Genomic DNA, 22483 nt, shown 5'->3' on the forward strand with positions numbered 1-22483 from the left:
TTTTATTACCTGAAGATGGAACACTGTCTGGAACGTGTTGTGGAGACTCTTATTAACGATACTTCCAAGTGACCGATAACAGTGGTTTTATTATTTCATGAAGAAGTGTTTCATAGGCACGGACAAGGCCTACATCAAAACATGGTTATGCTTAAAATTATGTTCACCTATTCTCTCACGACAAGTAGGGATTTCATTTTCCTTTCGGAGTATTTTGTAGCATATAGTTTACAGTAGAGATGGGGCTCTTCCCATTCTGTCATACGCGGGCTGTCATGATACACTTCCTTGTAATCTGTCTCTGCACCGGGAGATTTATAACGAGTATAAACGTGAAGTGAGTTGTCTTATGGTCATGGGGACAGTCCCTAAGAAGACGATAGAGCTGATGAAGACCGTCAACATCAACACGAAGGAGTTCATCGAATGGAAGCTGAAAGCGCTCAGGGGTTCTCTTTTGATACTCAGACACCACTTATATCCGCCAGATTGAGACATAATTTACCTTATTTGTTTATTTTTGAATGACATTGTTTTTATGTATTCTGTGTCTTAAGCAGCCTACGAGTAGAGGAAGATTTTGAAAATAAATTAAAAAATATACTATTTAGGGAGCATGGTAGAAGAAGGAGGCATTCTCTGCACCCGCTCTCTTCAAGTCTATTCCATTTGTTTACAAGTGGCTGAACCTTTATACTGTACGTTGCATGTAACCATACGGGCTGCGAGAGAATGACCGAGGTCATGTTTTACCTGTGATAGTGATTATCTCTGCGCCTTGCTAATCGTGAAGGTTATATTACATGTTGACTTCATAATTGCAGGGGGCCCTGGGTGACGGCGTGAGTCAGCACTTCTCGGCCAACCAAGCAGTTATCAGTTGTCATTGCTGGAGCACGTTGGTGCTGCAAAAAGCGACAAAGGAAGAAGAGTTAATTATTGGTCCGTCGATTCAACGGAGGGGAAAGCATGAGAGGAGAAGTTACACTACTACGACATCCCCACCCATTTACCGCCGGCCTGGGAGCAGCAGCAAGTTACTTCATTTAGTAGTGCTAGGTCACGGCATGTTAATGTACTGGAGTTTGAATTTGCTCTTCATTAACTTTATCAACAGGAAACGTGTGAGGATATATTGTTCGTGATTGATTTTCATCATTAAAGTGATACTTAATAACGCCAGTGCGCTCAGGGTTTTTGTTGTGATTCAGTTTTATTTTATTTTTTTGATCATGTGAAGTTACTGTTCGTCAGTATGGAGTCGTCTCAAGTTTAAATGTGTTTGTGGGAGACAATTGACATTTATTGTGACGTGAATTTGTGAAGTGACTTGGCGCCGAAAATGGACGCTGAAGAGGATTATCTCGGGGTGCCGGTTGTTGACGAGGCGGATTTTCCGCCGGGAAGATGCTTCACCTCTATTCCCGGTCAGACGTCTAGTTCCTCTATGGACAAAGCAGCGGATCTTGGTGACATGACATTTTGCATGGCGAACTATGTCAAGGATGCTATGAAGGTATGCTATATTATTTTATTCTGGGATTTACTGCATTATAATACTTTATAGAACTAATACACGGGTTAAGGGCAGAGACATTAGTATTCAATACAGTATTTGGGGGTTCGTTTGTAGATAACAGATAAAATATATTTTGATAGGAAAATATTTTTCTGTTCCACTGACAGTTAAATTAACTTACTTGGAGATGACTGAGTTCTGATGATGATGATGGTAATAATTGTTTGTCTATTCGAATATTGTTTGATTTAAGAGATGTTGGAGTGCTGTAATATTGCACTGAAATAATGGCATTCATTTAACATGCCAGTAAATCCTCATGACAGATTCTGTCTCATTCAAGCACTCTTCAGTGTTATCTGACTGTACTGGAAGTTCCACGCTCAGTCTTGGTAAATATAAGTACACATTTCAAATTCAGGGGAATCTTTTCCAATACTGGACCAGATTTTTATAGTTACTGTAGCATATAATACTATTAATGGAGACTGAAGAATACACAGTTTATTACCTGTTGGTCTCAGTATAATTTATATCAGCAGGAGGAATCAAGAGGTGAACAGTCCATCCTTTATTGCCTAGACATTATTTACAACTTCCCATTTTTTATGTTTATCACTACAAAATACGTGTCATTGTGCTTAATGGTAGTGGTAAGACGCATACTATCATATTACGTCGTGGTGAACTATCGTCTATCAAGGACGATGGATTTTCCGTAATAGTGATAAGATTAAATATCTCCCTCCAGTCTATACCAGCTCTGCCTGCAAATTATTATAGTGTCTTAGTATAATTAAGCCTAGGACAAATAAGTGCAAAACGCCGGTGTTGTACTTCCACGTAAGAAAGACAAATATCGATTTCTTGTTCCCATTATTTTACGAAAGAGAATTTGCCTTTTGTTCAAAATATGGACGCAACACTTGAAGCTAGTCATATTCGAGGGATTACAATCATAACTTTACTATAGGAGTGTGATCGCCTAAAACATTTTTTAAAGTATTCTGATTGTGATGCGGGTTATCTCTGAAGAGATGCTTAGTCGTTATGTTGTTTTTATTCGAAGATGATTATGTACGCTGTCCGATTGACTAGTAAGACTCCTATATTCAGAGTACATATATTGACACCGGAAGGGTGCCGAGCCGGATAATAAGTGTTCGCCGTCCCTGATACGCGGACTGTTGTTCGCCATGCTCATCATAATTCAGTCCAGGAAAATGCTATGTTGAACACTGAACGCACTTTTACTGGAAAGGTAGTTTTTCGTTTGTCTCGTATTTTATCATTTCTGTCGTGCTTCGAAATGGCCACTCTTACTGAAATGTTCATACACCTTACTACCCACGACACTTGCACTTTTTTCGATGCTTTTTTTTATGTACGCATAGTCACTCTTACAATTGAGCGCACACGAGACATTTATGTTAAAAGGTTTTGTAATTGATAGGTAAGGAAAGATGAGAAACAGACAAATATATGATATGACTGTGACTATCGTGCATCCTGTCAGTGACAAAATAATTACTTCCAATGCTTTGGACGATGTATATTTACCCGATTTACGTCATATAGAACATTTAAAACTGAAACACTGAAATGAGCAAAAACCTCACTGTTTGTGTACGTGTCTAGTCCATGAGTTCAGCGCAATCTTCGCTGTATTCAGCGACTGCTGTGATGTGTCAGACGCAAAATAACTTGTACAAGTAGAAGAGAGACAGCAATTGCAGAACACAATGCAATTTTGGAATTGGCTCTGCAGGTTAATTTTTTTGCGAAAAATCGGACATTGTTGGTTGACCTCATTCGAACTACAAAAAACTGTTGATGAGTGTATGAGGGACAGTGCGCAGTGAAGCAGGAAGGGATAGAAAAACTCTTCTTAATGAACGGACTCAAAGAATCAAAGGAATCCATGACAAAGTATACAAAATCTTACCGCAACAATTGCATCCCTGATCGGAAAATCCGTTTCCTGTGAAACTAGCCCTAGGAGTACGAAATGTTGCATTTGTTGAACGAGTTAACAGAAACAAAATATGGATAAGTACCGTTAGCTAACGGAAGATACATATTAAGTGCCCTCCTGAATTTTGGTATACGGTCGTTTTCACAGAGGAAAGCAAATTGAACGTCTTCGGATCCTTTGAACTGCGATATGGATGGCGGCAACTCAATAAAGCGATAGAAGATAAGAATCCACGACCTACTGTCAAACATGGAGATGGATCTATCATGCTCAGGGGCTGTATGTCAAGTTCCGGTGTAGGTAAACTAGAATTCATTGAAATTACCATGCACAAATATGCCTATTTATCAGTACTATACAATAATGTTTAGGAAAGTGCGACGAAACATATCAAAAAGACTGAAAACTCACCACAGTCTCTGTATTTAAATACTTATCGATAATCTGCAATGGGGGGGTTCGAGAAACAGGAGCAAATGCACAAAAGTCACCAACAAAGGTGCACTGAAGTAAATGCTGTAAAACTAGTGGCAGAAGATTCTTCTTTTAGTGCCTCGAAAGTATGTTCGATCCAGGCCTAGGAGGCTAGCTGCTGTTATAAAAGCTAAATGAGGTTATACCGGCTACTGAACATTATGGATTGCTACAAATATAGCAGTGTATGCTCAATTTCGTGATACTTACAACACACAAATTTAGATTCTTAATTTGTTTTGCATTGCACACAATATTGTATTCATTAAAAGGAATCCTGTCCTGTTGTACAAATGTCCAAAGCACTAGTTTGTAATGATAATGCGATTGAGTAAACATCTCTTGTTTATATTTATTTTAATAGACAGGACGTACGTTCAATTGTGAGAGTGACTCTATGTGGAATAGTCGATCAGCTTTCCGTCAATAAGTACAGTTTAATCGAATTGACGCTAAAAATTAAATAACTCCCTTTTTGAACTGAAAATAAATATTTGCTTATTTCCTTAATTCGCCTCTAGTGACAAATTAAATACTGGTACCTTTAATGTTTGATTTTATGGTAGGACCTGTGTTTCCTCTGCAATTTCATTTATAGAAGGGGGCGTGATAGCGGTCGTGGTTCGAATCCCTGTCAATTAATGTGAGATTTTTAAATTAAATGTCACATCCCAGTAGTTGGTTTGGATTCTACGTAAAACAGGGTGTCCAGTGGTTATGATTACGATGTCAACAGTCGCATAAAACAACTACTTTGTTCTTGATTAATTTACGGAAGATGGAAAGCATAAATAATTTCATTGACTTAGACTTCGCCCGTAATCTTGCCGATCATCATCATTTCAACATTAAGCATGCACCCTGTTGAATTTCCGTTCCATGCAAGCCAAAGGTACAGTTTTGTTAAGCATACTAGCTTCCTGTTGAATTTATCGCAAATTGAACAAAATGAGCTTCTAAGCTTCGAATCATAGATATTTGATTGTCTAATAACGAGATAAGACAAGAAGTTCCAAAACTCTTAATTGAAGACTGTAGTATCTAGCAACTATTTTGTAAAGGTTCTATTATACTTCCGATTCTTCACAAACTTAAGGAATCGGAAAATCTACTTATTTTTATACTGTATTTTTAAATCATATTAACTCCAAAGCGTTTTCTTCGATAGGTTAAAATACACAGCTAGATCTTTGGTAAATATCTGAAGGACATTTTTCATCGCTGCATGGTACGTGGCCTTTTATTCCTTTGCTACTAACTGTGCGAAGTTAGGTTAATTTGAATTGAAAATTAAATTTCTTCGTACAATTTAGGATACTGAAACTGACAACTCGCTCCATTTGCTCTTACTTCAGTTCACTTCACTGTCATCCTTGGAGAATGTTCGGATCGCCCACATGATATGACATGCATTCGTCTTAAATCTGTCATTTCAGCATCACTACATCGTGAAATGCCGATATTCATACTCTACTGCGTGCATATTTCTATTCACTTTCCAAGATATTACTCATAATTTACGTACGAGTTTCCACCTTACCACACAGCTGATTCATGTCGTTTGTATATGCATTTTATCAATTTAAACTTTAATGGATAAGTATTACAGATTTGTGTGAGTCGTCTTATAAATCGGAACATAGGACTACTCATACTTCAGTAGTTTCGGCCCCCGGATCCCAAGATAGCGGGTTCAAATCCGGCAGAGGTAGTCGGATCTTTGAGGGGCGGAAAAAAGTCCATTCACCATTCAACACTCCATGTCTTACGATGTCGGCATGTGAAAGATCTCTGGTGACACATTTGGTGTTCACCCGACGAAATTAATTAAAACTCAGCCATAGACGTCCAGGAGATGTTCGGTTTTCTCTGCCATCTAGTAGGTCAAGAGTAAAACGGAACGTCCAAATTGACGAGCAAGCAGCCAGGTGGCGTCAACTTAAAATGCTTGCACACGGTAGCTGGGGCCATACGTTTATTATTATTATTATTATTATTATTATTATTATTATTATTATTATTATTAACTATCGGATCTCGGTGTGCTCTGCCTGTATTTTTAGTATCTTCTTGATGCCGCAATATTCTAGCATTGTCAACGGCTTTTTCCGTAAACTCTCTTATGTGTACTCCAGGTCTACAAAACAGGAACAAAATAATTCTCTCCCGGCCTGAGAGACGGCGTCTATGAGGCTCGCCTTGCCCTTCAGGGAAGGAATGAAAACAGTTTTTTAGTAATAGTAGTAGTAGTAGTGTGTCACAAAATTCCGATACCTTCGCGTCTCTTAACATCGACAGCTATTCAAGCGACAGGCTCAGAATGTTGATCTCGAAAAGCAAACTATTTATACGCCATGTCTCCCATATTTGTCGGCCAAGTATAATGTTCCTCTCATTCACTGAGTTGTCAAATGCCTCCTGTTTGGATCCAGAGGTACCCTATCAAAGAACACAGCCATTACCCTACAAAACCTTAGAATTTCATTTATATCCGAGATCGTAATCATTGGCAAAAGTTTTTTATTGTATCATTATTATAAATATTATCATTTAGGCTACTAACATATTTACTGCATGTATTCCGGTGCTTTATGGCCACCCTCACTGGAGAACGGGTGCTTTGTTTAATAAATCTTACCTACCTACCTAAGACCAAAAAGAAAAACATTCCAAATTAGCCTCTCTGGACTGCGTGTTAACAACCAATTCATTTTTAATGTCGTTAATGTTCGTTTGCCGGCTTTGATGTCTTGCCAGTATCTCTTTAGGCTACTAACATATTTACTGCATGTATTTCGGACCTACGGAAGATTTTCATTCCCCTCCCGAAAGGCCCTCTCCGTCTTCTTGATTCTGACTTCACAATAAAGCCACGTTGACTTTTCACAATCCTCCTGAAACTATGCCGGTCATGCATTTTATCCCCGCAATGCCTATCTTTTGCAGATCTTTCTCACATTCTTGGAAACATCTTAATTTGGATGACTTCGGATTCAGATAATTCCAGATTTTCTTAGTGAACCGCTCATTATTCATAGGCTACGGAAGACGTGCCCACAAAACGGCACTCTTTTTAATTGCTGTAATTGGTTCTATCTTGCCGTGTACCTCTTTATTGACGGAGCGAGTGGCTGTGTGGTTTGGGGCACGTAGCTGTCTGCTTGCATTCGAGAGATAGTAGGTTCGAACCACATTGTGGACAGGCATGAAGATGGTTTTCCGTGGTTTCCCATTTACAAACGCGGCAAAAGCTGGGGCTGTACCTTAAGTCTACGGTCGCTTCCTTCCCGCTCATAGCCCTTTCCTATTCCACCGCCGCCGAAAGACCTATTTGTGTCCGTGCGACGTAAATCAAATGGTAAAAAATATAAAACTTCTTTGTTGGATCTTATTCTTACCTGCCCGTCAACCCATCTGTTGCTCATGATCTTTCGTAGTGGCCTGCATTCTCTTCCTGGTCGACTTGTCGTTTTCGATTCAAGCATACATTGTGGCCTAACATCCGTGCTGTAATGTTTTAGTTTGGCTCCTATGCTCAGCATCTTCTTATTGTATATGTTTTTAGTCAGTTGGTACGCCCGCTCTAATGTTCAGATCCGTATACTGGTCGCGTTCTAGGTCATTCTCATAGATTACTTCACCCAGATACTTAAAATTTCTTCACTCTTCCAATCTTTCCGTGGTAAGTTTTCATATACTCCGGCCCGTCACTGAAGTTCTTCATGTACTTTGTCTTCTTAAAGGAGATATGCATTCCTACTTTCTCTGCTGGTACTTAGATATTGTTCATCTTCCTGATTGCCGAACTGATGTTGGCAAAAATCGTTAAGTCATCCGCGAAGACCAGGCAGTCTACATAATTATACTCCTTTGAGTTTGGGGCCTGACCGAAGGGGAGAAAGTCAATCCCCTTGTTTGACCCGTCTTTATCTCGAAGGGCTCTGAAATCTTATCCATGAATTTTTCTTTTGATACTGTTGGTGGTGAGAATCTGCGTAATCAAGTTCCTGGGCGTGTAATGTACTCCAAACTCTTCGAGGACATTCAATAAGGACTCTCGGTCAATCGAATCGTATGCTTTTCTGAAATCAACAAAGACGACTACGTAGTCAAACCTCCCAGTTGCCTTGTATCTGATGATCTTCAGACTGAAGACTTTTCCGAGCAGGAACGGACCTTTCTGAAACCAGCTTGCTACTCGCTGATCTGTTTATCAAGATGAGTTTCGATCCTATTTGGAGTAATTTAGAAAGAATCTTGTAAGACGCAGGCACTATCGATATAGCCGTGTAATTGTCAACGTTCTTCTTGTCTCCTCTTTTATGGAGAGGATGGATCAATGCTGACTATCATTCAACTAGTAGGCCTATTGTATTGTGCCCCTTCTCCAAATCTCCTGAAAGAGACAGACTAGTGCATGGATGGCAAACCTTTTTCAGACTACCGTGTCAGTTAAAGTCTTGTTTATTCTTACTCTCTAGTGTGCCACCGGTTATTTTTCTTTAAAATAATCGTAAAACCCCCTCATATGACTTCATTTAAGTATTAGATTGCATTACATATATACCGAGCTCGATAGCTGCAGTCGCGTAAGTGCGGCCAGTATCCAGTATTCGGGAGATAGTAGGTTCGAACCCCACTGTCGGCAGCCCTGAAAATGGTTTTCCGTGGTTTCCCATTTTCACGCCAGGCAAATGCTGGGGCTGTACCTTAATTAAGGCCACGGCCGCTTCCTTCCCACTCCTACCCTTTCCTGTCCCATCGTCGCCATAAGACCTATCTGTGTCGGTGCGACGTAAAGCAACTAGCAAAAAAAAAAAAAAAATAGCATTACATATATTGTAAATCCATGTCACTAAATGTTTCATGATTTTGCAAACATCACTGAAAATTACAATTTAAAAACAGGTAAATTTGATTAATAACATAAATTTTCGCTTTAACCTAATAAACAAACAAACCCCATGGCACTGCAGCCCTTGAAGGACCTTGGCCTATCAAGTGACCGCTGCTCAGCCCGAAGGCCTGCAGATTACGGGGTGTCGTGTGGTCAGCACGACGAATCCCCTCGGCCGTTATTCTTGGTTTTCTAGACCGGGGCCGCTATCTCATCGTCAGATTGCTCCTCAATTCTAATCACGTAGGCTGAGTGGACCTCGAACCAGCCCTCAGGACCAGGTAAAAATCCCTGACCTGGCCGGGAATCGAACCCGGGGCCTCCGGGTAAGAGGCAAGCACGCTACCCCTACACCTCGGGGCCGGCTTTAACCTAATTACGTTTGTAAAAAAATATGGCCATAGAATTAATTGTGACATACGTCTTTATGACTGATCTTAAGTTTCGTCTCATAATACGTGTGGTTTTTATTTCCAGTTTTTCGAGTCTTACTCAGAGGAATGAAGTTCGACGTAACCTTGGAAAAAGCAGTGATCAGAGTCAAACATGACACCCATCTGTACGTTGACATTCATAATCTCCTTCATTGCATCTGTACGTTGACATTCATAATCTCCTTCATTGCTATGTTGGTAGATTTTTGGACCTATTTATTACGTGTTAAAAACATTTAAAAATGTTGGTATGTTGTGCGGCGTGTCACAGAAGTGTTCGCGTGTCACCTAGTGGCGTGTCAGAGGTTCGCCATCCCTGGACCATTGTATCCAGAGTATCCTCATTCGCCAGCTTCAGTAGTTTTGCCGTAGTAGAATCTTCCTGGCTGCCTTATTGTACTTCATAACTGTCTATTATCTGTTTAATTTCGATATTAGACGGTGGCTGTTACGTAGAACTTAAACAGGAGGGAAGATTGGTAGGCTGTCTGTTTTCTCGTCGCAGTTAAGCAACTTAACTGAAATACTTAGCCAAAATGTAGCGATTTCCCATGCTGTTGAGGCCTAGCTTTCCAATTTCATCTCTATAGCACAGACTGGGGGCTTGATGCCCGTTCGGATTAGATTTGAAGGTTTGATTAAAGTCCCTGAAGTTCTTTCGGAAGTCGTGATCGACGTTGTTCTTTCGGAAGTCGTGATCGACGTTGTTCCTCTGTTGTTTCCCATATGATCGCTTTGTACATTGAAACACTTGGGTAGCGGCTTTCCTTACATCACGGAATGCATCAAAATCTTCTTGTTCCTTGCTCGAATTCCATTTCGTCTAGGCATATATTCTTCGAGTTAGTGCATTTTCGCAGGTTTAGTTCCACCATAGATGTTTTTGTTTAGGAGCTGCCAGGATTGTGGCATGAGCTGCTTGTTGAACCTTGGATGCGTAGTCAGTCCAGTTCTTAGATTCAAAGGTCAAGTTCGGGTGATACTGCTCTTTTAATTTCTTGACTGATCTTAAGTTTCTTCTCATCATACCTGTGGATTTTATTTCCAGTTTTTCAAGTCTTCTTCAGAGGAGTGAAGTTCATCTTAACCCGGGAAAAAGTCGTGATCAAGTTCGAACATGACACCTGTTTTGACAGGCATAATCTCCTTCATTGCTCTTCTGGAGATTGCAACGTGAACAATCTGTTTTTCACAGCTCAAGTTACCCTTTAACGGCCAAGTCTTTTGTTTGATTAGTTTGAGTTATAGAATGTTGACACTTCTTGAAGATCAAAAGTCCGGCACAATTCGACAAGAGTCATTCCATTTTTGTTGGTCATTCTGTGAGCAGGATATCTTCCTACTGTTGATCTATATTGTGCTCCCGTTGCCAGTTGAGCATTAAAATCACCCAAAAATATCTTTATATTATTTTTTACTAGCTGTAATACCCGGGTCTGTTCGGACACTTCCTTCAAATGTTTATGATTTGTATTAATTGTTTGACGTGTTTTTTGTGTATATTTCTGTATTGTGACGTTGACTGATAGTTTATGAACTCTTTTGCAAATGTAGACTTATTGTTATATGTTTAATTTTCAATTTTAGTTGAGATTATAATTTTGCGTTAAATTATTCCATTGTGGCAGCCCAGATAGTCAGGGAAGTAGCCGATCCTTTCAAAGAAATAGTAGAAGTAAGTTGTTATTGTATGTATTTACGCCTCGCGCAATAGATATGTTTTACACGATTCTAACCGTCACTGGGACGGTCACAAATGAGGCTAGAGACCCCAAAAACTGTGGACTCAACACACATATCAGTCATTTTGAACATATTCTCTTTCACCCCTTCTCATCCCCATGCCGACGGTGGATGAACTTGGACTTAAACGACATCCAGTGTGTCACTATTCATCTCAGCGACCCCGAAAACTATGGACTATGCATTAATATGGGTAGTTTTCTATTACTTTTATATTTCACTTCTGAGCCACGCCCTACGGCTGCTAGTGTCTTAACGCTGAAGTATTTTTCTTTAGATAGTGAGTCGTCTGTGTACTAATTTTCGTTGAGAGCTATGTTGGAACTTACACACATACATCCATAATCTTGGCCATTTTGGACATACTTTTTCACCTTTTCTCGACCCTAATGCCGATAGGGATTAAACTTAGACTTAAAATGCATTTGGAGTGTCATTATTCATCTCATCAACTCGGAAAACTATGAATTGGACAATGACATTGGTCGTTGTCGATTATTTATACATGTCACCCCTCCTCTCCCCCACTCCAAGGGATGCTAGGGGGTGTGTTACCCCACAGTATTTTTTTCAGACAGTAAGTAGTAAGTCATAGGTGTACAAAGTTCGGTTAAGAGGTATACTGGAACATGCACACAAACATACATCCATAATCTCGGTCATTTTTGACATTCTCTTTCTACACTTCTCAACCTCCATTTCGACTGGGCCTGAACTATGACTTAAAAGGCATCCAGGGTGTCACAGTTCATCTCAGCGGCCCCGAAAACAATGGATTCGACACTGGTGTGTCTTTTCTGATTATTTTTATATTTTTTACCCCCTTCCCTTTGGGTGCTAGGAGTGTCTTACCCCACAGTAATTTTTCAAGATAGTAAGTCATTATATTATATTATATTATATTATATTATATTATATTATATTATATTATATTATATTATATTATATTATATTTACTAAGTTTAGTTGAGATCTATGCTGGAACATACACACATTAATCCGTAATCTCGATAATTGTGGATATTTTCTTTCGACTTAAACGGAATCCTGAGTGTCACTGTTCATCTCAGCGACTCCGAAAACTACGGAATCTATACCATTCTCGATTATTGTTATAATCCCCTCCCACTCCCACCCCTAAGGATGCTAGAGATGTGGCTTACCCCCACAGTAAGATAGTAAGTCATAAGTATACCCAGTTTGGTTGAAATTGCTCCAGTGGTTTAGGAGGAGATGTGGAAAGGTACTTCAAAAACATGGCGGCTTGTTCCCCTCCTCCTATATACAGGATTTCTTAACGGGCTATCAATCGCCTAGCGACAATCTGTCCATCAAGTCGATCCAATCTTGGTGCGGCTTTGCAATTGCATTAATTACATAAAATTCCTCATCATAAAAAAGCTACCCGTCAGATTTCGTTCAAAGAACTTCCTAAACCCTCTCAGGAGTAATAAGAACAAATTGTGAAATTTTCAGCGAAATCGGTCCAGTAGTTTTTTAGTCCACTCGAAACGATCAAACATACATTCTGCTTTACGTCGCACCGACACAGATAGGTCTTATGGCGACGATGGGACAGGAGAGGACTAAGAGTGGGGAGGGAGCGACCGTGTCCAGAATTAAATGGCATGCATGATTATACAGTCTCTTAAAATACGTAATATTTGTCGATGGATGAGGTTGACAGTTACTTCTTACTCCAACCTCCTTCCAGAATCTCGGTCTTGTTCACTCCCTATTTAGGAAGCAAAATGTCCATTTTGTATATTGCATTAATAAGAGAAGTTACAGTGACTGCCCTGAAATATTTAATCCAAATCTGTAAAAACAATGTCTCCCAAACTTTTGAATGATAACAACATATCGGTATGTCAGATGCACTGACCAACCACTATTATGTAATCAACTTCTCATAATTGCTTTAAAAATGTATCTTGTTTTCTGTATACTTTGTCCTCAAGGGCAATCTCCAGTTGGCGAAAGTCAATAAATAAATAAATAAATAAATAAATAAATAAATAAATAAATAAATAAATAAATAAATAAATAAATAAATATCCTGCCTTGGTGCCTATGATCCATAAAGCGTCAAGCTTATATGGCCTGAGACCGTGGTTAACCGGTTTCAGTCCCGATGGTCGGAAAAAAAAAAAACATCAGAATGTTGGCCGGCAGGGACGGATATACATAGTATGTGCAGGCGACTATGAACAACACATGTTAAAAAGAATTTCTAATCACTAGATTGCATGTCAACATCCTAAGCTCAATTCCAAAACTCTCCTCATTGTTCATATGAAGTGAGGGCATATGCCGCTGTTGATGGGGATTCGTCCATCGGATTGAGATGTTAAGTGTTTATCAGACCCCTTGATGCTATTCGACAGGCGTGTGCTATGTGCCGGCACTATTATACACTGAGTGTCCAAAAGTCACGGGAAGGGGTCTTCCATTAGAAAATGTGCCGTGGATGACCCCTGAGTTAGAGGCCGATGACCTTCGATGTTAGGTCCCTTTAAACAATCATCATCATCATCATGACCCCTGAGTGTTGCGACTAGCTGCGGCGTAGCTGAACAGTCTGTCACAGACACCAGTGCCATGAAGATGGCAACACGTCGCGAGTTAACCGACTTTGAACATGGAATGTTCATCGGCGCACGGCGCATGGGTCATAGCATTGCGGAGATTACACGCGTATTCGGGTTTCCGAGGTCAACATTGTCGAGAGTGGATCTTCAATATCGCAGAGAGATTGTTACCACCCGCATAAACTGCCGCACAGGAACACCGCAGGTGTTTAGCGAACGGGCATCACGTCGCCTCCGCAGAACCATACTGGACGCTCGACGGGCTACTGTGAGTCAGATCACTACCCAGTTGAATCTTGGAAGTCGGGAACCCATTTCTACGAGAACTGTAAGGAGGCAACTGCACCGCATAGGTTTCACCAGCCGACGACCAACTCGTGTCGCTTTGCTGACACCTAGACACGGAGCTCAGCGACGTGCATGGGCCCGCGAACACCGGCAATGGACCATGGAACAGAGGCGGCGTGTGGTATGGTTCGATGAATCCCGGTTCTAGTTGTATTGAGCTGATGGGCCCGTGAGAGTGTGGCGAATGCCCCATGAAGTTATGGATCCTGCGTGTTAACAAGGTTGTGTCCGACTCGTTGGCTGAACGGTCAGCGTACTGGCCTTCGGTTCAGAGGGTCCCGGGTTCGATTCCCGGCCGGGTCGGGGATTTTAACCTTCATTGGTTAAATCCAATGGCTCGGGGGCTGGGTGTTTGTGCTGTCCCCAACATTCCTGCAACTCACACCACACATAACACTATCCTCCACCACAATAACACGCAGTTACCTATACATGACAGATGCCGCCCACCCTCATCGAAGGGTCTGCCTTACAAGGGCTGCACCCGGCTAGAAATAGCCACACGAAATTATTATTATTATGAACAAGGTTGTGTCCAGACGGGAGGTGGCTCAGTTCTGGTCTGGGCGACGTTCTTATGGTCGCAATTAGGCCCATTGGCCGGGTGCAGGGAGCGCTGACAGGTGCACTTTATATGGACATTCTTTCAGACCATCTGCATCCCTTTGTGGCCCTAGAGTACCCTGATGGAGATGTCATGTTTCAACAGGACAGTGCGCCATGTCACCGCTCTATGGTGGCACGCGGGTGGTTGGAGGAGCACTCCAGTGAACTTACGACCATGGATTGGCCCTCCAGATCCCCCGATATTAATACAATCGAGCATCTATGGGATGCTGTCGATGTTGGTGTACACTCCATGAACTTCGCATCAACTACACAAGACCAATTGTGAGTAGTACAGTAGTGTAAGATGCGTGGATCCAGATCCCTCCTGAACGATTCCAACACCTTGTAGAGTCGATGCTTCCCCATATTGCTGCCGTTTTGAGGGCTCGCGGAGGAGCAACTCGTTACTAACATCACATTCAGTGTCTTCCCATGACTTTTGGCCACTCAGTGTATATCATGTCATTCATTTCGTCTCATTAACTCATCTGATGAGTTTGACGTCTGGGAGGGCATCTGGTCGTAAAACTGGCCACGAAACTCTCACATCATACTTGACCCCGTATATAAACGGGGCATGGGTTGGACACAAAATGATATAGTATACCTATTGAATATATTATGTACAGAAAGAGAGCACAATATACTGGTTTGTTTCAGTTTTTCATGTTACTTGAGTATTCGCTGATTAAATGTACGACGAGTGTCCCTAACTTCGCTAGTTTTCGCCTATATGTATCCAGAATATGTCAGAGGCTGAACCGCTTTTTTTCTATAGTACTTGAAATGTGCGTACGAGTCATCTTCAAGTTACGGACTTCGCAATATTATCTTTGAATTTGCTCTCTGTGATTGATTAGCATTTTATCAGATCAGTGATGGTGTGCATTGAACCCTGAAATCGATTATACTTCGTAGTTACAGAGTCTTCCTGCAATTCTATTCTTCATTGTCATATGATATTAATTTTTGCAATATTTCTTTTATTGTAACTAAGATTTACTTTACGTCAGGTACTCATGGTTAAATAAATCTTAAAAAGTTATTGCAGACTTCACCTGGCACTTTCTGTATTTTAGAATATTTATTCCGAACACGAGTTACTCCTCAGAATTAATTTTGTTACAAGGGATATTTTCCCGAGGTGCTGCTGTTTTCTTAATTTTGGAAATTGACCCATTCTATACAGCTTTGTATATAATTTTCGTTATTATTTTAACCCTCATGTTATTGGCCATATTTCTACAATACGAATGTTGCATTTCCTCTGATACCTGTTCTTGGCCCTTGTTGCGGGAATTAGCTACTGTATGCACGAATATTATTTACCTGTTGGAAAACATATTAGATTGGAGGTTAGATGTTATGTTAGGTAGAAAGGGTGCTAAGATATATCCTTGTGGAGAACCCGGAGATATCTGACGTGTGCAAAAGGTGTGTGTTTATGAGTCTTCTTTATATCTAATTTTACTCGCTCCGACTGAGACAGATGTTATGGAGACGATGGGATACGACAGGGCTGGGACTGGGAAGGAAACAACCGTGGCCTTAATTAAGGTACAACCCCAGCATTTGCGTGGTGTGCACTTCGAAAGCCAGGAAAGCCTTCCCATATTAACTTATTTCCCATTTGTTGGTCGTGCTTCCTGTCGTTCACATTACCATCCCAATTGACATTTGGTAAATTGAGATCACCCGCTACAATCACGTTCATTCCCATATCGTTTCCCATAGCTGATTATCTTATCAAATAATTCTGAATCGGTGTCAGCGCTACCCTTTCCCGGTCTGTACACTCCAAAGACATCAAGTTGCCTATTATCTTTAGAGATGAGCCTTCCACCTAGAATTTCATGTTTGTCATCTTTAACTTCTTCGTAGCTTACAAGTTCTTCTTTTACTAGAATGAATACTTCCCCTCCTACCATTCCTATCCTATCTCTACGATACACACTCCAGTTCCGTGAGAATATTTCTGCACCCATTATATCATTTCTCAGTCATGATTCATCTCCTATTACAATATCTGGTAAGTATATATCTATTCAATTACTTAATTCCATTCCTTTCTTTACAATACTTCTACAGTTCAGCGCTAACATTTTTATGTCATCCGTACTTGACTTACAGATCCCTGTACCCTTATCACCATTCCCAAGACCGACCCGTATCCCTGAATGTACCTCCCTATAACCCTTCTAAGCAAATTCCCTAACTTGTATGTACTACTGCAGTTTAAGCGAATGCCATCTGAGCTCAGATCCCTATCTCCTACCCACCCCTTAGGATCTACAAATCTCACTCCCATTTTCCCACATACCCACTCCATGGTCTTAATGAAATCCTCAATCACATACCAGTCAGTATCCCTCCTACACATTTTTCCACTGATAACAATCTCTTCTTCCTTAAACTTCACCCGTGCTGCATTTACCAGATCCTACACATCCCCAACTATGTTGGTACTTATACCTGCTTGCCTTACGTTGTTGGTACCAACGTGAAACACTGCCACCTTCTCTCCCCCCCCCCCCCTCCTTCTCTTCTAGTTTTCTCAACATCTGTCTTAACCTAATTCCTGGATAGCATTCTACTGTGGTTCCCTCTCCTCCACAAACTTTCCCTACATGTCTAACAATGGAATCCCCCATTACCAGTGCCTCAACCCTACCCACCTCATTTGATCCCATCCCCTCCCCTCCTTGTCATCCCTATCTTTCCTTACTGCTGCAGAAGCTACTTCCTCCTCCCTTTTATCCTTCCCATGACCCTGTTCCACCTGTCTTTTCCTATCCTCTGTTCTACATTTTTTTCCTCGCTTTTCCTTTCCTCCTACTTCCACACTTCTCAGCAACAGTTCCCCGTTCCTCACTTCCCTCTGTTGTTCTACCTGCAGTGACTCATATCGATTTCTCATAGACACCTGCCTTAATTCTGATCCTTAATAGAGCCCGTAGCTTGCAATTTCCTTCCCCTTAAAACATTAGGCCATCTGTCTTCTACAATTCCCCCCTTTCCTTCCCATCCCTCTTTTACACCTACTGTATCCTGTACATTGTTTGAGGAAGACCTACTTTCCTTCCTGTCCTCCGAGAGAATTCTAATTATCTCCCTCAAACTCTCCAACTCCTCCCTCGTACTCCTTTATGTCTGGCCGCACCCATAGTTCCTACGCTTGCACTCCTTAGCCATTCTGTATAGAATGAAAATGTAAAAGAAAATGACCTATTCTGTGGAAAATAAAAATGAAAGGAAATAAATATTGTCTGGGATAGTATACAAAGATCACACTACAAGAAGGTAATTAATATAGGTTACTACTACACTACAATACTAGGTACTTAGTTGTACTAAATTTTTATCCTACAACGTAGGGGAGATGTGGACGTTAACGGACACGGATAGTATCATATTTATTACGAGTCGTTTTTACTCACCAACTGGAGTTTTGGCACGCAATCTAGTGATTAGAAATTGTATACCACCACCTCCCGTACCCTCCCGGCCAACATTCTGATGCTGTTTTTTTCGACCAACGGGCCTCGAACCGGTTAACCACGGTGTCAGATCGTTTAGACTTAAACGCCTTAACGATCATGACCACTTAAAGAAAGGAATAATAGTACAATATAATATTTATTTTACATAGAGTTGTGTCATTCAGAGGAGATGTCATCCGTGTCTTGGAGTGGGCTGTCATTAGTGTCATTACCTCACTCCTATCCCTGTAACAAAGTAGTCATGGCGTACCCCGTTTGCAGTGGTCGTCCAATTAGGAGATATAGATTTGCCGTGCTTAATCTCCAACGTTGCCGTTCCGCGGGTACACCTTAAACTATAATTTTCGGATCCGTAGCTACCATGTTGTTGTTGTTGTTGTTGTTGTTGTTGTTGTTGTCGTCCTCGCTGCGTTGTTGACACATGCGTGATTCATAAAGTTTCCCTAGTTATTATCAGCTCTGTAAATAGCCCTATATTTTAAAACTACTGACAAAATAAATTACCAGGATCCGATATGGAGACCTTCCAGCTTTTAATAATAACTGCATAAATACACAAATAATAAAAATGATAATAATACATGGTAATAAACAGTACATATAGGCTATGACATTCTTAGTATGGTACACATTAACCTATAATTTTGACATCGTCGCCATAAGACATATGTGTCTGTGCGACGTAAAGAAAAAAAAAAGCATAATTTTGACATTCACTCCAACTTCTTTTACAGTACAGTTTGTAGCGTAGTAACGATGTCAACATTTCAATTACATGTCAGTAGCGAAGTATTTATGATAACAGTCCTAGAATTTCGGATGTATCCAGTAAGTTCTACCTATTCAGCTGGCTTTATCATTAAGTGTGGAGTTTCGCGTGATAGTCACCCTAAGAAAACAGTTACCTCACCGTTCTAGATGTTGGGAGGATTCGTGTTGAAGTCTTCTAGACTCCTCCATTATAAGTTGTTCCCGGTGTTGTAGTTTATGCTTAAAGTGAAGATTTCATATATTTGCAGATGATGTTTCTAATGCGCAGTCACCACATGCTAACTGACGTGATTCTTGAAGTGGGCTCCGAACTCTTCCACGCTCACAGGGTGGTGCTTGCCGCAGCTAGTCCATACTTCAAGGTAAGTTAGTGGAAAATGGACTGAACTTCAAATACCTACTAATATTCATCTCACCCTTAAAATTTATACTGAAAAGGTTATCCAGTACGTTGGGAATTCCCGATTGAAAAAAAGCTTTAATTGCCCGCTTAAGTATATAAATAATACTATTCATGGCGTTAAAGTATCATCCTAAGAACGTAGTTGTCTTTATTAATTAGCTTTTATTTTAGGTAATTGTGTAATAAAAATTCATAAACATTTCTTCCAAAACAAAAAACACGATTATTTCATTCAATTGAATACTTGGTTGTGCCAATCCACAAATACGTTTATTGGGCCTTGTATCTGACATGGCAAATGCTCAGAAGTTTCTTTTATTTTTGATGTTTTTCAACCTTTAACTTGCAGATTTTGAATGCTCAAACTGCACGCTACACTCCTGTAAATTAATCCTGTTTAAGATCACACTTTTAGAACATCTTAGTGTATTGGTATTAGAGAAATTAAAATATTAAATATATCCATTCTTCTTAAGAACGTACTACATTATATACTTAGAAATATACCGTACATATATGTACAATTAAATGTTGGGAAATAAAGAAATGCACCACGCTGACCAAATTTGCACATCGCATATATTCTGTCCAGCATTGTGCTACATCTATGGGATCATCACTGGTAAGCAATAAATCCTGTTCTGAACATGAAAATGGGCACAAAGAGCACTGATACATAAGATAAATGGTTGAAAGTCTGTTCTTCACCACAAATGCATTCCATCCCGTAATATATGTTTTTCATTCTGTTTCGTCTTTTAGTGACTTGTAAAACGGTTTAAATTCATTTGTATGGAGAATGTACAGAACTCGTAAAAATACGTTGATAAAGTATCATTATCGATGAAATTCTTATCAATAGACTGTCTTATTGGGAGGGTTGAGATAAAGACATATTTACAACTAGCTGATGTACCCGTGCTTCGCTACGGAATTCTAAATTATATACAGAATTCTAGGTTAGGTAGTGTAAACGTTGTGAACAAGATTGTATTAAGTTGCATAGCTCTTAACGTTGCCCTAGAAACACGACGGGGAAGTCACCAACGTCTTTTCTCATGTGAAGACTGGGTTAGGGAATTTTCATTGTAATGGTAGGCCAGCTTGCCTACCGTCAGTCACAATCAGATTGGGGAGTTTTCATTATAATGGCAGACACTCACTCTCCGCCTGCCTTTATAGATTCTCAGAAAGACTCTCTTAGTGGTTTTCCCAACTGAAATGGACATGGGTCATTACAATGACGTCAGTAGGAATGGCGCGATTAAAAGCAATGCTTTCATATGAAATACTCGATCTAATGAGAAACCACACATTTTCTCATTTTTAACGAACAGTACAATGCTGCCGAACTAACAGTCGAAAGCTACAGAGCTGGAATGACCAAGACGCAGACATCCGTGATCCGTGAACAATCTTCATCCTTTTTTCGGCGGGGGGTTCGAATAGTGAATAGTCCCAGGGCAAAAACTATGCCCGTTTTCTTATCTGTTTCCTGGGAGTACCCAATGAGTCGGAAAATCTCAATTCACTACACTGGCGGGGGAAAGAACTATCTGACGTGGAGGCAATTTTTCCTCCAAGCCAGAGAAGAAACCACATCCTTCGCTGCTAATTTGGAATAAAATTAATGTAGATTTAATAAAAGTGAAGAGGAAGAAGTATTTCTTAAGAAACGGCTCTTTTCAGGGTTGAATTTTGAGTTATTTAGTGAATTGTGGTACTATAATTTGGAATAGGCCTAAATTGTAATTCTAGACCCTACTACTCCTACTACTACTAACTGAGCCTCTGACTTAAGTGCGCACACTGCTCATTCAAAACAGCGCGTCAGACTAGGTATCGAATAGCTGGCATACTATGATGAACCAGTGTGTTACGTACCAGCAGTATCAGAAAATGCATGAACCAGAGGAATGGCATGCTAAAGAAGAAAGTTATCTAACTCCTCAGCTATTTCCCGCCAATATTCAGTTAGGTACTCGGTACGCAGCAGTAATCCCACCTATCAGAGTTGAATGTCAGCATAAGAGACAAAGAACATTACAACAAACAACGGTCAGTGTAATGTTATTGTTAATCAATGTTACGCACTTTCGATATTGTAGGCCTTCACATTATTAATTGTCTTCCGGTTCTGAAATACCACTCTTATCGCAGTCAGTACAGTAAAACTGAATAAAACATAAATGATCCGAAATTGTATTCTCTATAACTTTTGTTATGTAGTACTTTTCCATAGGACCAAGAACATAGGTATTTAAAAATTAAATTTTAGGTGCCTTCCCCTAAACTACCATTTCACCCAGGATGAATAACATTGTTTATAGCTTAAACTGTAGTTTCTTATTCCCTGACTCTATGTACCGATTTTCATTAAGTTCTGTTTACCCACTTTGTCAGGGCTCGGCGTTGATATGGACTTGGCAATAAAAATCCAAATTCATGAATATCTGTTATCATAGCCGGTACGGTAAAAATGCATAAGACGTAAATGATCAGAAATTTAATTCTATATAACTTTAGTTATGTAGTATTTATCGATATGACCACTAATAATATAAATATTTGAGAATTGAATTTTAGGCATTCCCCTAAACTACCATTTCACTCAGCGTGAATAAAATGATTTATCAGACAGAGAGACAGACAGAAATTACGGAAAAGTAAAAAACTGCATTTTCTTGTTACTGTGGACATGATTCTGAGCAATGTACAGACAAAACTCTTGTTTTATACCAGGTGGCTCCCGGACGCCGTACTTTCTACTTATAAATGTCCCGCATGCATAAGTGATGTGTGGGGTGTCTACCACCTACTTTTAACAGGGGAACGACTGCCAGCGGGCAGGTTACGTCAGAATATGAAGAGATAAGAAACAGAGTCACACTCGCAGCATGTTACTCAGCGTTCCTGGTCGAATGCACCCCTTGCGTTAGTAAACATCGTTTTCGACCGCATACTTCTAGGCTGGTGTATGGTACAGCCGCACTATATTTACTGTCTGCGTATCGACAATGGCTAGTGTGTTCAGCAGCGATGAATACATATACATTACTTTAAACTGGACTGCCAGGTCGGAATGCAACCGAAGCTCCAGACAGACATATGCCGTCTACACAAGTATTTCACCGAACAGGACCGTGTTTGTTTCATACAAGCAACTCTTTTATCGCGTGGAATGTCTACACGTGTATAAATTAACACGTTATTAAATTT

General features: G+C 40.3%; 1 protein-coding gene across 1 annotated transcript in view; it reads left to right on the plus strand.

The window, feature by feature from the left end:
- The first annotated feature begins 911 nt into the window (after window positions 1-911).
- Window positions 912-22483, plus strand: part of Keap1 (kelch like ECH associated protein 1) — a 66718-nt gene continuing 45146 nt past the window's right edge. The window contains exons 1-2 of the mRNA XM_067136633.2: window positions 912-1516; window positions 19110-19223. Of these exons, the coding sequence (XP_066992734.1) occupies window positions 1343-1516; window positions 19110-19223 (288 nt within the window). The 5' untranslated portion in view covers window positions 912-1342. The remainder of the gene's footprint in view (window positions 1517-19109; window positions 19224-22483) is intronic.

Source organism: Anabrus simplex, chromosome 1 (genome assembly GCF_040414725.1).
Source record: "Anabrus simplex isolate iqAnaSimp1 chromosome 1, ASM4041472v1, whole genome shotgun sequence".
In the NCBI taxonomy this organism is placed as follows: domain Eukaryota; kingdom Metazoa; phylum Arthropoda; class Insecta; order Orthoptera; family Tettigoniidae; genus Anabrus; species Anabrus simplex.